At 44.1% G+C, this 16,620-nt stretch overlaps 1 protein-coding gene across 1 annotated transcript; it reads left to right on the forward strand.

The window, feature by feature from the left end:
* The first annotated feature begins 9 nt into the window (after nucleotides 1-9).
* Nucleotides 10-13,347, forward strand: QTRT2 (queuine tRNA-ribosyltransferase accessory subunit 2). Its single transcript, XM_066175256.1, has 8 exons — nucleotides 10-302; nucleotides 1,298-1,353; nucleotides 2,591-2,667; nucleotides 5,322-5,531; nucleotides 6,484-6,683; nucleotides 9,224-9,375; nucleotides 10,859-10,973; nucleotides 12,026-13,347. The coding sequence occupies exons 1-8, from the start codon at nucleotides 10-12 to the stop codon at nucleotides 12,285-12,287; spliced, it is 1,365 nt and encodes a 454-aa protein (XP_066031353.1). The 3' UTR covers nucleotides 12,288-13,347.
* Nucleotides 13,348-16,620: the final 3,273 nt, after the last annotated feature.

Here is a 16,620-nt window from a genome sequence, read left to right on the forward strand (position 1 = left end):
CGCCCGGTGATGACGCCCGGCGCGGGGAGGGGCGGTGCGCTTCCCCGCGTCCCCGTTCCCCGCATCCCCGTTTTCCGCGTCCGTCGCCGGCGCCGCGGGGCGAGGATGAGGCTGAAGCTGCTGGGCGCGGGCGGCGGGCGGCTGGGCTCGCTGGCGGGGCTGGGCCGCAGCGGGGCCGGCGCGCTGGCGCTGCCCGGCTGCCTGCTGTACACGCGGACCGGCGCGGCGCCGCACCTCAGCCACGACACGCTGCGGGAGGTGCGCGGCGTGCCCGGCGTGGCGCACATCGCCCTGCCCGCCCTGTGAGTACCGCGCCCGGGCCGGGGCCGGCCTCCCCTTCCGCGGAGGTGCAGGGCCGGGGTAGGAGTGGTGAGGGGAAGGGAGCTGCAGGGCTGCGCGATTTTTAGCGTGTTTAGGCCAAACTCATCGTGGTGGCTTCACGGTCATCTTCCCGAGGTGGGCAGCAGGGCGGGGGAGGTGGTTCCGCCCCTCTGCTCTACTGACACCCCTCCGAGAGTGCTGCATCCAGCCCTGGAGCCGCAACATAAGAGATGTGGGTCTGTTGGAACAGGTCCTTTGGAGCGCAACAAAGATGCTCAGAGGGCTCGAGCATCCTTTCTGTAACAACAGGCAGAGGTATTTGGGGGTGTTCAGCCTGGAGAAGAGAAGGCTCCAGGGACACCTTTTACCAGCCTTCTGGTACCTAAAGGGGGATTATAGGGCAGATGGAGACAGATTTTTAACAGAGCCTGTTGTGGTGGGATAAGAGGTAATGGGTTTAAACTATAAGAGGGTATCTCTTGTAATGAGAGTGGTGAAACACTGGACCAGGTTGCCCACAGAGGTGGTAGGTGCCCAATACCTGAAAACATTTAAGGTAAAACTGGAGCAGCAGTTAGCTCTCAAAACTAGTTAAGTTGCAACCAAAAGGAAAAATTAACATGGTAAAGCTTGTGCAGTTGTTGAATGATGTGAACACATTAATGAAGCTCTCCAAAAAGTCACAGTCTAACTTGGTACTCTCCATCAAGTCAGTGTTCCCTGGTCAGTGCACGTAAAAGCTTTTTTTTGCCACAGAATTATGAGTGCCCCAGGTTGTGAGCTGTGATTCTTGAGCTCTGTGACTCTGGCGTTTCATTCCATCTGTCCCTGCTTCACTGCCTGTTAGCTGGATGGCAAATACCAGTTCCATGTCAGACAGTGCATAAGTATGGGAAAAAAAAGCCGGTTTAGTTATGAAACCACCAGTCTCTTTAGTTGTCTGCTTAGTTAATGTGTTCCTGTATCTGGATTGCAGGGCAGAAATTCATGATGTCCTGGAAGAATATAAAGAAGGAGCTGCAAAATTTATGGGTAAAGTACAAGTATTTGCTTGTATATCTGAGAGATAATGCAAGTGGATCCCACTAGGGCATGTTCAGGCTGTACAGTAGGCGGAGAGATGTAGGCTCTGCACATTTAGAGATTTTCTCACTCAGGTTGGTGCTAGGGAAGACTTTGGCCACTAGTATGGCCAAAAATCCTTCAATCAGGCTACAAAGTGATGATGTGTCTGTAATTTCTATAATTTGCAGCCAGTTCTTTGTGTATGGAATCTAGCACATTTTGCAAGAAAAAAAAAAAAAAAGAGTTGCCAAAGCTTGTTTTGTTTGTTTTAGTTTTCTAAAAAGCACATAAAAATTTGGGACATGCATGTCATTATATATAAAATAATTACAGTTTGGCTTTCCAAAGGAGGTTTGCACCCAACTTTCAAAAACTTTACCTCTTTGGAGCAATTTAGTCCTTCAAGAAAAATTGAAAAATGTCATTGTCCCGAACTTCCAGGAGGCTTTACCAGTTTCAGTGACTATCTCTGAAGAGAAGGCTGTGTGTCACTGAGACATACTGTCTAGCTTTCTGACATTTGAGACCTCCAGTCTATCAGAGATGATAAATTTCTCATTTGTCTAATTGATACATTGTCTCACTCTTCTTTTCTGTGAGGGTGGTGAGCCACTCAAACAAGTTGCCCAAAGAAGTTGTGGATGCCCCATCCCTGGAAATGTTCAAGGCCAGGTTGGATAGGGCTTTGAGCAACGTGGCCTAGTGAAAGGTGTCCCTGCCCATGGGGCATGATCTCTAAGGTCCCTTACAACTCAAACCATCCTATGATTCTGCTTTGTTCTTCCTTAAAAGTCCTAGCCTTGGGATTGTTGCTAGTTTGGATTGTGTCAGGTGTCACCGGTGTTTCAGCTGAGTGGTCAAGTGAGTCAGCTGTTGGGTCTGGGAAATTTTAATAGGTGGAGTATCAATCAAGAAGAAACATAAATCCCAAAGCAGCTATGCAGGCTGCAGAACCAAAGGATATTGTTTCATGGTTTGTCCTGCTGCTGCACTCTTCTCCAGGTGGTTAGTAAAGCTGGGGAAGAAGTCTGCCTTCTTTGGTGCTTGCTGAGAGATAGATGAACAATATTTTCTTTGTCAGAATGGATGTACTTGTGTGGGGGACAATACCCTGTTCCCTTTTGCAGATCTGCAAGCCACATCTTTGCGTTAGCTTTGCTTTGGTTCATGAAACTCTGCTCTGGATCTGTCTCTCTGTTTTCAGGTATGCCAGATGCTGTGCTCTACTGCTCCCTTCATGACCCAGTCACTCCCTGCCCCTCTGGATACAACACTAACAAGGTACAGTAGCTCTAAAGGCTTGAAAGGGTCCACCTTAAGTTCCCCAAAGAAATCTGCCAGTCCTCCTTTCATCTCTGTGGCTGTGCTCAGACAGCCACAAGATTAGCAAAATAAATCTTTGCACAAAGAGGATTGTTGTTTACATGCTCATACCCCCAACTAAGTGAAGCTGCACATGTTCTTACTTACTTGGCAGTATGTTCCCCAAATGGTTCCTGAGCAGTTAAGTGGCAGTTCAGGTAGAAAGAAGAGCTCTGGACTACCATGCCATTCTGGTTTAAATGGCAGTAAAAGAAAATACCTGTGTTTTGCCGTATTTGCTGTACAAGCTTATGCTTATGCCACTGATAAAGAGTAAATCTGAACCCCTGTGTGTGTATTTACATACTGACTGCTCCCCCCTGCAAAGGGGAAGGACAGAATTTTTGCAGGAGGGTGGCTCAGCAATCCAGGAGTGCACAGTTGCAGACATGTGCCTGTTCCACCCCACAGGAGCACACACTGCCTGTGCAATCCACACACTGCCTGCTGCCTGACACAGCTTTGCGCTGGAGCTCCTGGCACCTGCTCAGATACAGTCAGTCCTAAGGCCTGTTTGGGTATGGCTGCATTTGGTGGAGGGTCACTGTGTGATGGAGAATAACTCCAGCCATACAGCTGTCAGCGTATATTCCTTGCTGCTGGGATCCAGGCTGAGTCCTTTCTCTGCAGGGAAGAAATTACCAGAAGCTTGTTCCCACTGTTGTGCAGCTTTGAGGTGAGAGCAGCAATCTAAGCCTGGGTGTTGGGAGTTTGATTCAGACTTTTTGGGGTTTTTAAAATAAGCTGGTGAAGATATTTGTCACCTTGTTGTAAGGCCTTCTGCAGCTGGATCTGTGCTAACAAATACTTATGAAAGCTTTTTGAAAGCAATGGGACAGAAAGCTCTGTGCCAGAAAACCTAGCACTGGCTGGATTTAAATAATCACAGGATAATGCTCCACTCTCTAAGCTGCATGGCTATTTTATTTATTAAAGCAGCTTTTTTCCTCTTGAGAACAGAATGAAGGTAACTATATGTGATTACACTCTGGCTCGGGCAACCCTGACTTTACTCTGCCTGCCTTCACCAGCTGTTCCTCGATGTTGTCACGATAAGAGGCAGCAGGTACTGTCTGAACAACATGCTGCTGCAGAATAACATGCAGCTGCTGTGTTTCAGTATTCTGTAGATAGAAATTTTGGAACTCCTTTTGGAGTTGCTCTTTTTTTTTTAGTTGAAAATTTGCAAAAAGTTTTATTGCTTTGGAGACTTCTGGTTTTATTAAAATTTGGTGAAATTGGCTGATAAGGCCAGAAGTAATCAGGATGGATGGATGGACAACAGACACATGATATGCTTGTGCAATCCTTTTGGGTCTTTGTGGGTACCAGACCAAAAAAAAGCTTCTGCTCTTATTTTTTTGTTTTTGCTGATGAAATTCAATTTGCAAATTAGTATGCACGAGAACTGCACTGCTTAATCTGTCTGTCTGGCATAGGCTAGGAGAATGTGTTTAAACCCTCAGGCCCCAAAAAGTGCCCATAACACTCCAAGCTATATGCTGTTTCTGATGGCTGAAAACCCATTCTCATTTTAAAAAGCACAAACAGAATTGCAGATGAAAAGAGCTGACTTCCAAAGGGCTTGAGCCCTTTACTTAACCTGCTTAAATACTCCTTTTAAGTTTTGGAGCAGCATTTCACAAGCCTAACAATAATACAACCAAAGCAATGGCCAAGCTGCACTCACAGGTTAATTACAGATTCTGCAAAATAGGCTAAAATGTGAACATTTTGTGAATCTGAATGTTCAGTGAATTGAATGGTGACATCTGCTAGCCTGGAGGTGTTCCGGTAAGATAACCTCTCTGTCCATGTGCTTTTGTCTTGCTTTAAATTCTTTTGAGGGTATCAGAGTAACAATGGAAGATGGGCTTCCATGTGTGCTGGTAGGATGGGAAGCTTGTGGAGAGAGGGAAGGTCGTGTGTGGAATCCTAATGAGCATATGTCATTTCTTACATTGGTTCGGTTTGGGTATTTCAGTGCCTTCTAAAGTTGCTGAATTTGGGACCTAAAATAACATGGGCTTCTAAGGCTGTATGCTTAACCAGCTTTTGTATTCTTCCCAGTCTGTATGGTTTATATAAACACATGCATTCATGTGTGTTGTATGAGTTAAGTGCTCAGAAGAGGAAGTAGTTCCTTGGGTTTGCTTTTTGTACAGGAGACTAGCGAATTGTATTTGCCATTGCAGCCTTTGCTGCTTTTTATAAGCTTTTGCTTACTAGACTACAGGTTTGGTAGGAATTCAAGCTTTTTTTTTTTCCCCCCCCCAGTTCTGCCACTGATTTGTGTGATGAGAGGCCAGCTGCTCTATCTCAGATTTTTAAACATGGAGAAGTCAGTGTTAAGTGGCATGGTTTCACGAAAGAGTATCTTAGAAATTCCAGTTCAGTCATTTATTTCCTTTCATTCATTGTGCCAAGTGCAGCTGATTATCTGAGCCATGCTCCAGGGGAACTTATCTAATGAGCTATAATTCCAGTAGCTGGTGTTCCAATTCCTTCTCTCTTTCACCCTTAAGATCTGCTGTCCTTTGCAAGTGCTGTTGATCCCTGTTCTTCCTGTGCAGACGGTGTCCCTGTGGGGAAGCTCAGGGCGCATGGAGATGACAGCTTCCAAGTTCATGGACATCCAGCGGGCCATCCAGCCAGACTGGTTCCAGTGCATCTCTGATGGAGACACCATCTCTGGGGAAGCTGGCAGAAAAAGAGCCAAGAAGTCTGTGGATAGGTCACTTTCCTTCTTAGACACGTGCCTTCAGCTGCAAGAAAAGTCACCGGTAAGGTCCCCAAGATACTGAGGCAATATCACTGCATGTGCTTCTTGGTCTGTGCTGCCTCCTGGAGCAGCCCCAGGATGTGGTTTAGTAGGAAATTGTGTCACATGTGTGTATCAGAGAGTGCCCAGCTTACAGTCCAGAGTGAGGTATAACCAGTAGCACAATGAGCCTCCCTTCCCTCCCTCTTTCCCCTCCCTCTTCGGCGCCAGGATCATCCCTCATCTCTGCTAGTTGAGGAGAACTACCTTATAGGATTTTTCTTTCTGCTTCTGGGTTGTGATGCATTTCTTTCACTTAGCTTCTTATTAGATGCATGGGCAAAATGGGATCTTCTTATTCAGTTGAGAAAACCCATGTTTTTGCTCTGAAGTCCCCTTGGTTCCAAGTGAGGGAGGATTTGTTAGAATTAGTCAGTGCTATTCTTTATTTCTTCCAGCAGCTTTTAGTGGAACTTCCTTCCCTTTTAGTGAAAGGAGATATACTATCTGAGTCTGCACTACAAGGGAAAACAGGTGACAGGAGTTGGTGTTTGTATCTCCTGAAAGGGAATTCCCTGTGACATCCTGGCATCTGGCAGCCAGGGTAATGGCACCTGCTTTGTATTTTGCACTAACACATCTATTGATGAGACCCCATCCATAAAAAGCCATGTACAAAAATATTGTGTGGTTATTGCCTTCTGTAGGGAGGTGGGAAGGGTGGCATCAAAATTCTCAGTGAGTTCGTATCAAGGCAAGGAGCAGAATCACGTCTCTACTAGTTCCATTTCTTACACATGGACTTCACAGTGTTGTGTGGGGAATAGTCCTATATGAGATGAAACCCTGTGGTTTTGGCCAGTTCCTCGGAATGTGGGGCTTAAGTAGCAGGCATCTGAAGTCTGGGCTGTGAGATGTCTTTCATGTCTTTGGCAGAGCATGCTCTTAACACTTGTAGCTTTCTCCTGGGACAGGAACTGCAAAGAAGCGTAATGTTTGGGGCAATTGAAGGTGGAGATATCTTGGAAGAGAGGCTCAGATCAGCCAGGGAGACTGCCAAGCGGCCTGTGGGTGGCTTTCTGCTAGATGGCTTCCAGGGAAGTGCCATGGCCAAGGAGACCAAGTTGAAACTGATAGCTTCTGTCACAGCAGAGCTGCCAGAGGATAAACCAAGGTAAGTTGTGTGGGCAACATCCCAAGAAATCCATCTGTCCTATTATGAAGAGTATCTACAGGCTGCTGTGCAGTTTCCCTGTAGGAAATAATTGCTGTATTGCACAGCTCTGTGTGTGCCAGGCTGCATAAATTTTACCATTGTCAGGCTGCAGTCTTCAACACTTTTTTAGCTGCAACTGGCACCAGGCTTTGCTCATGCTGTGGGTTTGAGGAAGAGTTTTTAAGAAGAGTTACAGGTAGGATATGTCAGGGTTACTTGCATTTGGTCTTGGAGGCCATGGTTTACTTGAAGTTCAGCTCAAACAGGAACGTTATCATCGAGATATTTTGCAGGGACTTCTTTTTGGTAAAACTGTCATGTTTGCAGTTCTCTCTGGCCTGAACTGGCAGATGGCAGCGAGGGGTGCTGGCAGAACCAGCCAGTGCTTGCTAAATGATCTTGGTAGCCAGCTCTGTCCTAGTCCCTGAGGCTCTGAGCGTGTGCACTACCCAGGGTGGTACAGGCTGGCCCTGAACAGAGGTATTCTCTTCTTGGACACTGTGGGGCTTGTTCCGTATCTGAGTTGTTAGTTGTGCCCATCAGAGCCATGCCAAGGACTGGACAGGAGTGGCAGCTTTCTTGATCCTTTTAACTGACTAACAGTAACTGAAGACTTCTTGAAAATCTGTGCTAATATTTGCTAGTGGTTCAGTAGTGGAGGGGTTTCTTTATTGGGTTGAGCTCACTGGATTGCTCTTACCAGAGCAACTGCTACAGAAATAATATGGTTGCCTTTTTCTTCATTTCCTGAAGAGAATGACTGGGGCCCCATTGTGTTCCTGCTTCCCTCTGCTAGCAGAGCATTGCTCTGATCTAATGGTGTTTAAAAGGAAATTAAATACAAGAGCCCAGTGTCTGGTGTTGCAGCTTGTTCTTGCTTAGTGGTGCCTGGGGTTTGAATTTTCCTGACAATTAGGAGGCTTGCTGTGTTGTTGCTATCCTGTCTGGTTGAGCTACTTAAAAGATCCCCTGGGAGCATTAGAGTCCAATCTGCTCAGCTAACCTCAGTGGCTACCAGTGCATCTGCTTAATCTATCAAATAGTTTGCTTGTCTTGTTAAGACAAACGTTTCTGACCTCTTGATAGGAAGAGAGTTGGTTAGCCCCTGGGGGGTCTTGGAAAGTACCTCAAGTGAATTTCAGGCTGTCTGTGCTCCTGAAAATCACCCTTGCCATTCTGGCTGGAGAAGTTGTTTTTCAGCTGTGTTCTACCCCAGCATGAAATTTTCTAGAAGACAAACACTTTCTGTGTTTCACTCAAGAAGTGGCTGCTTTTTGTGTCATGGTAATATGATCTTATGAGTGTACTCTTTATGAAGAGCCCTTTCGTGTACCTAAAGGGGCTGAAATCTCTTGATAAAATTTGTTTTCCTTTCCAGTAGTGTAGGAACCCTTGCAAGAACAAGTGTTTGTCCTTACCTGTGCAGAGATGAGTTTCAGCAAGGCTTTGATCATATATGCAGAGCTATTGTTTTGACTTCTGCATATCATTTTCTCCCTGTCAGGGGAACCTGAAACATGAAACACTCATGCTGTAAACTTCTCCTATCCTTATTCCGTGCTCATCAGTTTAATTGCAGTACTTAGAAAAGTGACTAAAAATAGCACCTTGTGACTTCATTTATCAGCCCCTGTGTATTTTCCTAATTATCTGTTTAGCTTATTGCCCTGCATTAACTTCTACTGCTTTCAGCCCAGCCATGCACCTGCAGGAGAGCAGGCACTGCTCTACTCTCTTACACTTCACCCACCCTCGGTGTAGCTGCCAGCTAAATTTGGCTGCCAGCAGGATCTCTGTTACCACTGATGGCAATCCAGCCAGGCTCTTCCTGGCTCTTAATGTCAGGAGTTGTTACAGCCCACGTTTTTCGGTAAATCATTTGAGCAGGTAGAGTGTAAAGAGAAGGGAAGACGAAAGCAAGGAGGTTTTCTCTTTCTAATGACGTTTTTCATTAGCGTGTTCTCCCCCAGGCAGTTTCCCAAGTGCAGTAGGATGTGTCTGTCACCTGAAGGACTTGAATCTCTGACCAGCCATCTACTGCTGTCCCTGTTGAGACTCTTTTTAGACTGTCTTCTAAACAGCTAACAAGCAAAAGGGTCCATGTGTCTGGGAATCGGTAGTTCATTGGGGCACAAACATGATTAAGGAAAGTACGTGTTCTGTGGCACAGATGTTGTGAATCTAATTGTATTTATGTGTATGTGAAAGAAATCAGATGCAAATCACTTCGAACACAATGAACAGAATGGGGTTTTTCTGCAGTAAATGAGGGATTATTGCTCTCTTCCAAGGGGCAAATAAGGTACTGGGGGCCTGTTATGTATTGGATACATTGGAGGTGGAGGAAGTGGAAGCACATGGAATTCTGAGTGATGACTGTTAGCAGTTGCAGAGATAAGCTACATGTGCTGCACATGACCTGAAGGTCTTTTCCTTCAGGTACCTGCTTGCTTCTACCCAGAATATTGTAGATTTGTCTTCCTGTGTGTCTCCTGCAGAATCATTCATGGTGTAGGCAAACCGGATGAGGTGCTTGAGTGCATTGAAAGGGGAGTGGACATTTTTGAGAGCTTCTTTCCCTTCCAAGTGACGGAGCGAGGTTGTGCCTTGGTTTTCAGTTACAGCTACCATCCAGATCCTGAAGCAACAGGTAGGCTTCTTGATGGTTGTTACAGTTTTTACATTTTATATTGTGGTAAGCATAATTCATACTTGGGAGGAATCTGTATTTGAGGGCTTTGTTCCTGAAGTAAATGCAGTGACCACTGGAAAAACTGGGATTCCGCTACCACGTGTTGCTTTGGAAGACGGGGTGCTTTGGTGTGAAATTGGTTGAGTAAAACCTGAGGCCTCTGAACATCTCATTAGCCAAAATGTGATGATTAAATATTTCTTAAACACTTCCTGAATAGAGGGGTTTTAGTTTGACGCCACCGGCAAATTTTCTGTTACCTTTAGCAGTGGAGGCTGGACCTATTAAGTGATCTCTAGAATTAAATTAAATTGTGTCTGTTGTAGTAATATATTTTTGAAGTTCTTTTTTCTAGCTGTCAGAAGTTTCCTATTTATTTGGGCAGTTTTTCCTCTCAGTCCTTGCATTCATAGGTTTATATCAAAACCAGAATGCTCTGTTCAAAACTCATTATGCTGTGAGATGGGAATGTGTGTCACCCATTAAAGCACCTATCAATTGTGTTTCAAAAAGCAGCTGTTTTGTTTTGGCCTATTAAGTGTTTTTAATACAGGGAAACATTCTACATTTTTTCTCTTGGATAGAACCTAGTGGCTTTTCATGCCTGGATAATTCAGAGCCAGCTGAATAGAACAGAACATCTTGTTTGTGCTTGCTGCTATTTTTTTAACCCTTTTCTTTGTTTGTTGTTCTTTATCTTGTCTTACTTCATTCTTAAATTATAAGGGTCTGGGTAATGGCAGTGGTTTTGTTCTGTGTCTGTTTTAAACACAGTAGGCATGGATTATGCAAACAGTAATATTGGTATTTCCAGATACATCTCCTTCTCCTTAAGAGCAAAATAAAATTGCAAACCTATAAAATCATGGAATTGTTCTTTATTTTTCAGATAGATCCTGAAAAGGCAGATGAGGAACCTACCTCTTCTGAATTAGTGCTGCCAGCGTTTTTTGAGGGTTTTGGGTTTTTTTTTAAAAACAAGAGGCATCTAAATCCCTGAGTGATCACAGTATGAAAAGTAGAATGACTGAATGCAGATGAGTTGCCTGTCTACTCTAACAAAATCTCAATAAAATCCATTTGTTCAGGTGATTGCATTCTATTCAGCATGCAGTTCAGACAAAATACTTTTGACATTTTATAAAGAATTCAGCTCAGTAGAGCAGCAAAAAGTTATACTGTTATTTCAGCTCTAACTTTTGATTAGTTTTAGTTGATTAGTTTTCACTTGTCTCTTGCTGTTTTCATCATCTAAGAGTGTATTTGTGTTAACTAACCTACAGTGATTAAAGTAAAATACCTGCTTTCTAGAAGAAAGAGGTGGAAACTTGTGGCAGTTTTCAGTTGGCAAGAAAGTAGCAGAAATATCTGCTCTAAGGCTGCTACCCTTGTTCTGCCCTTGCTCTCTGTTCTAAGGCTTTCTTCTTTTTAATTTAATCAGTTTTAACACAAAATGGGACCCAGGACCTGGAGAAGAATGGTCAAGAAGACCAGGAGGAAGTCTCCAAAGCTGACCCAGAAATGACACCATTTGAGATATGTCTGAAGGATAAAAAGTATGTGAGTTTGTGGGGAGGGTACCTGCAGCTGTATGACTAAATATGATGCTTTTGTCCTTTGTATTTCTTTGCAACTGGTCAGCAGCTGGATAAGAGACTTCATAAAACATGAAGTTGCTGAAGAGAGTCCTGGACATTGAGTGGAGAGTGTTGGACAAACATTCTAGCTTGTTTTCAGGCAACAGCCTGTCTCTGAAAGCACTGTCTTTTGCCTGACCTAGAGCTGGGGCTTTTCTGGCCATTTATCTAGCAAACACTCTGGGGTCATAATTATGTCTCAGCTGGAAGACCATAGGTTTACAAAGGTGGTCTGCGAATCACTTTGGTCTTTCACATCTAACTTGGGTCATCTTGGTTCAATAACACTAGGTGTTATTGAAACTATGGAGACCCTCTACTCTGTGACTCAGTTTGGGCAGCTGCAGAGCAGTTCTGCTATTTCTAGATACTTCACAAAAATTTGGCCATTGTTACCACTTGTCCTTCCTTCTCTTTGTCACAAGTACTTCCAGGCTGTCTGAGTAGACAGTCGTGTTGCTTTGCTCTCTCTGTGAAATGGTGCATCTCACAGTAGAGTGGAATACTGTTTCTGTGAATAGTGGGATTAGTAAATCTGTGGTTTTGGTGGCTTTCTCCCTCATGAACTGTGTGATAGGTGTCTTGCACTGCAGCTTTTCTGCCAGGGAAGGTACAGATGAGGCCTCTCTCTGCTGTTAGCTGTGATGTAGTCAGAGTTATTCTGACTTAAATGTGTGGCCTTTTGGCTCTGAAGTGACTTCTGGCACGAGGAGGCCTGGGACTTTCAGCAGCCGTGGTCCCACACCATGGCAGGGTGTGGGAGCTACATGATCCCTTCCAACCCAAACCATCTTTGACATCTGAAGTCCTTTGTGCCAGCGGTGCAGGTCTGAGTTGTCAGCAAGTCTGGAGTAAGGACCTCAGAACTTAAGCTTAGGTCCCTGCAAAAGCCAGGTGGTTAGAGGGGTACTCTTTATTGCTTGGATGGGTCTTCTTAGCTCTGATGTTACCCAACATTGCTTCTTCCTCAGATACAACGATGACTTTGGTCCTGTGCTGGAAGGATGCAGCTGTTACTGCTGTCAGAGGCATACTCGTGCCTACGTCCATCACCTCCTGGTGACCAATGAGCTGCTGGCCGGTGTCCTGCTCATGATGCACAACTTCCAGCACTACTTTGGTTTCTTCAGTGCCATTCAGGATGCCTTAAGGGACAGGAAACTGGATCAACTCAAGGAGCTTGTCTTCAGGCAGGCGCTGCAAGGCCCGGCAAACGCGACGCTGAGACAGTGAGCTCAAAGAGGACAGAGCAGGTTGCAGGCTGCATCCTCTTTCAGTGGGACTGTATCAGCTGGACCTGTCAGGAGTAAAATGCCTTTTTTCCTCTCCTGGAGGAACCTGAAGGAGACATTTGAAGAAGATCTCACTTCCTGGTGGGGAAGGACGATCTTGTTCAAACATCTCTTTTGGTTAATTGGTTTGGTGCATTCTTGGGGGGTGGAAGAGCCTGGACAGTTCACCAGTAAGACCAGTATGGATAGGTTTGTTTTCAGATACTCACTGTTGGTTTTCCATGTGCAAGGACAGAGTAATTGAACTTGTGATTGAGGATAAAGCAGGGCATATACTTAAAATTAATCCAGCTGCCTGGAGACTCAGCAGCTGCTTGGGACTCTTGTTCTATACCCGACAGTAATTATTTTTCTAGAAAAATTGAGTGGTGTCCTAGTCTCTCATCATGCATATCCTTGGTGAGTAATCCCACCTCAGTCTAACACGCTGTCCTTGAAGCCATTGCCAGCATCTGTGTCCTTGGAAAGAACTGGCTGGTAGTGCTGTTGTGTCCAGTGTCATGAGGCACTATGTGTGTACTCCTCTCTCAGGCCACCTGCAGTGCAGAATGTTCTCTGAGCCTGGAGGAAGTTTGCCTCCTCAGCCTGGCCTTGAACACCCCTTCCTCAGGCGTCCCATTCAGTGACATTAGAACCAGAGAGAAAAAGTGTTTAATACATGTCCTGCTGTAGAGGTTTTTCTAAATTTTCTGCACTTTTTCCAGATTTCACTCCCGTGTTAGCACATGGGTGACAATGTCTCTACTGTTCTTTCCAGCCACCCTTGCACTGGTCGCAGCAGGCTACACAGATGTCTCTGTGAGATGGAGCTGTGGATGGAAAGTGTCATAGGAAAGGACTTTTAGTAAACATTCTGGGGGGTCCTTGTTTTAAAATATGACTTAGTTATGTTACGTTCCTCTTATTCAATTTGGGTTTTTTTTACTGTCCCTTACTGTGGAATCATGGATTTAATCATTTTATATTACAAAGCAACAATAAAAGAAATTTTTTATTTGTTACACTGGCTCTTCAATGTGTGACAGAGATGGTGTACCAGAGAGTTTGAACTCAAGAAGATGTCTCCTGAAAACTTGATCTAGCAGCCTGATGGAAGACAAAATCTAGGAGTAGGATCCTGTCACGGAGCAGGTTTCCAAGTAATTTGGAATTTATTATGACATTCGAAAGAATGTCATAATAAACTTGGAAGTGTTGAAGACACTGTGTTGAAGTGTTGAAGCTGCCTGTCCCTCTCCCCATAAGGATTCTACTACCTTTATTAAACTTGAAAAAATACTACACTTAATGGCCTTAAAACCATTCACAATTTCTGCAAGGCTTTAAGATTTAATACCTCCCATCAGAATGACTACCGTAGAGTATAAGGGGTGTTTAGTTTCCCTGTCTCTTTGGGCAACTACACAAAGTTGTAGTCCTTTTTACCATTCCATACTTATTCACTCTGTTGCACTAACTACGCTTCTGTTCCACAGGATCCTGAAGAAATGGTGCAAATACTGCTCTACTCTTGTCTTCGTACAGTTTACAGAGTGTGATTCAGCCACAGAAATGACACAAAATACAGAATTATCGTCCTCACTCCAAGTAGTACTTTGTGGTTGTTAAAACTGATGCAACTCTGGGAAACTTGAAGATGGTGTCCTGGGTGTACAGTGTGAAGTAGAAGGTCTGCCTAACTTAAAGGGCAGGAATTCTAATGAAACATAAATGGTTTTTGCTTTTTTCAGGAGGAATGCAGTGGTAGTGCATGGGACCTTGCAATGCTTGTTTCTGCAGTGCTTGTTTCTACAATGTTGCAAGTGCTGTGCAAAATCTTTTGGGAGGGGATTTCAATCATTTGAAACATCTAATTCCCTTACACTCCTGTATCCACACACTGAATCACCGAAATGCGTGAGCCGGCCCAGCACTCGGTTGTGTCACAACGATGGTTGTGTCCAACAGGTCAGTCAGGGATGCTCTGTGATGACACAGAGGACAAGGGGTGCTTGTGGTTGTGTCCTCCTCACATCTCCTGCATACTTCTTAGGTTGGAAACCTTACTGCTAGTTTTGGAACTGCTGTTTTATACCTTTTGGGGACTACTTTTGATCAGTCAGTCTCCTCGTCCTGCCGCACCTCTGTGAATCATTTGGATTTATTAATTTTTCTTTGATTTATTAATTTTTCTTTATCTCCCAGCCTGGATGTTCTCAGGAGATAAATTTAGCTGTACTGGGATCTTAGTGGCCTGCTAAGTTAAGTGCCAATAACATGCTATTCTCAATAACCCTTCTCTTCTTCTGGCTTTCCAGTCCTGTACTGTTGTGTTATGTTTCTTTTTCCAGTCCTACCAATTAGGCTTTCCTGTTACAGTGCTCTGCTTAGCTTTTATGTGTGTGCACAGGTGTACCACAGCTGCACAAAGTAAACCATTTTATACTGGGCAGAATTTGACCAGCCACATCATTCAGTATCTAACATACACAGCTACAAACATCACTAGCCCTGAAACCATCTTAATGTGTTGTATTTATATGACATCTCAACATGTCTGTCCTCTTAGTTCACACTGTAAAAAATCAGCAACATTTTTCATGCTAACTTAGAAAGTTTTTTAATTAATTTCCAGGCAGAGATCTAATTTCTTTCAAAAACAGAATTCTTGCCCTAATATAGGGATGAAAACAGCATGAAGGAAGCTAAACTTTCCATGGAGAAGTGAAAATTGAAATCAATAAGGAGTGGAAAAATGTCTGTGCTAAATTAACTTCACTAAGCACAGAAGACTGCAAAAACATCCTTGACTGTCATCCATCCCCAAAGGGCAGAATATAAAAGAGCAGAGCAGAATACAAAAGTGATGGTGTCTTACAAAAACGTTAGACCCTTGAATGTCTTTTCCTTAGCAACTTCTAGTGTAATCTTCCCCTTAATAAAGAAAAACCTTTCACACTTATGAGAATAACTGTCAGGGCCTCATGGTAAGTCGTGTGCCTTTCTGACCACTTCATCAGTATTCTGCTCAGGAACTTCCTCCTTCCAGAGCTATTTTGATGTTGCAGACTCCTCAGCAGTTTCAAAGGTATGCTTTGAAATGTATTAAGGAAAAAAAAATCAAACTGGCTTATGACAAAGAAGCTTTCTCCTTTCCTTCAGGTTTGTAATTTCCTGCCCCCCTCCTGCTGTTTATCCACCCCATCCTGTAAATCACTAGGACACAGTGTCTGAGACACACAGAGTATATATCCAGCCTTGTCTGACAGTTTTGAGGTCTGCTCCTCTGAGGCTCTGCAGGATCACAGGAGCTGTCCAAGACTGGAAATGTTCCACGAGGGTGTTCCATTTTTTTCTACATCTCTAATGTCCGGAGAGTTTTCAGATGGGATTTTGATGCATAAAAACATGAGTTCCAGGTGTGTTTCAGAGGTGCTTTTAAGCATTGAGCACCTTTTTTTTTTTTCTTCCATCCTAAACTCTGTTTGTTTTTGATTCATAACCTGAGGTGACAGACAGAGGGTTCCAATAAAATGTTTAAACCTTTCTCTCAGTAATTTCAGAGCTGTTTCCTCTGTGATGTGGAAGGCATGCATGAAATAGATAATAGTGCAGGCCAGTTTAATGGTTTCATTTGTAGTAGTCTGGAGTGATGTGCATAATTCGCTAAGGCCCTCTTCTCTTTTCTGGTAATGCAGCACTCCTTTAGACTTTTAAAGATGTTCCAGCACATGTTACCATCCTTTCTTATGCACATTCTATAGGCATGACAGGACTTTTCAAACAAAAAGAGAATGAATTTAAATCCCTTTGAGAAGTTGGATCTAGACTGGCAAAGTTGATGCTGGCACAAAAATGATGTAGCAAAATGTTCTTGCTTCCCTGTTGATGTTGCCAACGTGAGCAGTGTCTGTCAGAGAACAGTCTCCTCCCTGGGAACATGCTGACTTGGAAAAGCAACACCTTTCCTGCCTCTCAATGAGGTGATGATGAACTGTCTGGTTAATCTACATCTGTTGTCTCTATGTTTTAATTACATTGGTCAGGTGAAGGTGCAACACAGTGGGATGCTCTGCCATGCTTCTGACACAGCTCCTCCAGCTCCTGGCCTTGCTTACTCCCCGCCATTACAAAATCTTTGGAGAAAGCCTGCTCTGTTCACAGCTCTTTGTGTGTCTGAACATCTTGCAGAGCTCTTCGGGAAGCAGTTTTGGATGAGGAGGGGTTATGTGGTTAACCAAGATTATTTCAAACTTCTGAAGCCCAAAAATCTAGAAATCTCTTTGGTGAGGACC

This window comes from Chamaea fasciata, unplaced genomic scaffold (genome assembly GCF_029207755.1).
Source record: "Chamaea fasciata isolate MVZ Bird 193981 ecotype frontalis unplaced genomic scaffold, bChaFas1.0.hap1 SCAF_2, whole genome shotgun sequence".
NCBI lineage: Eukaryota > Metazoa > Chordata > Aves > Passeriformes > Sylviidae > Chamaea > Chamaea fasciata.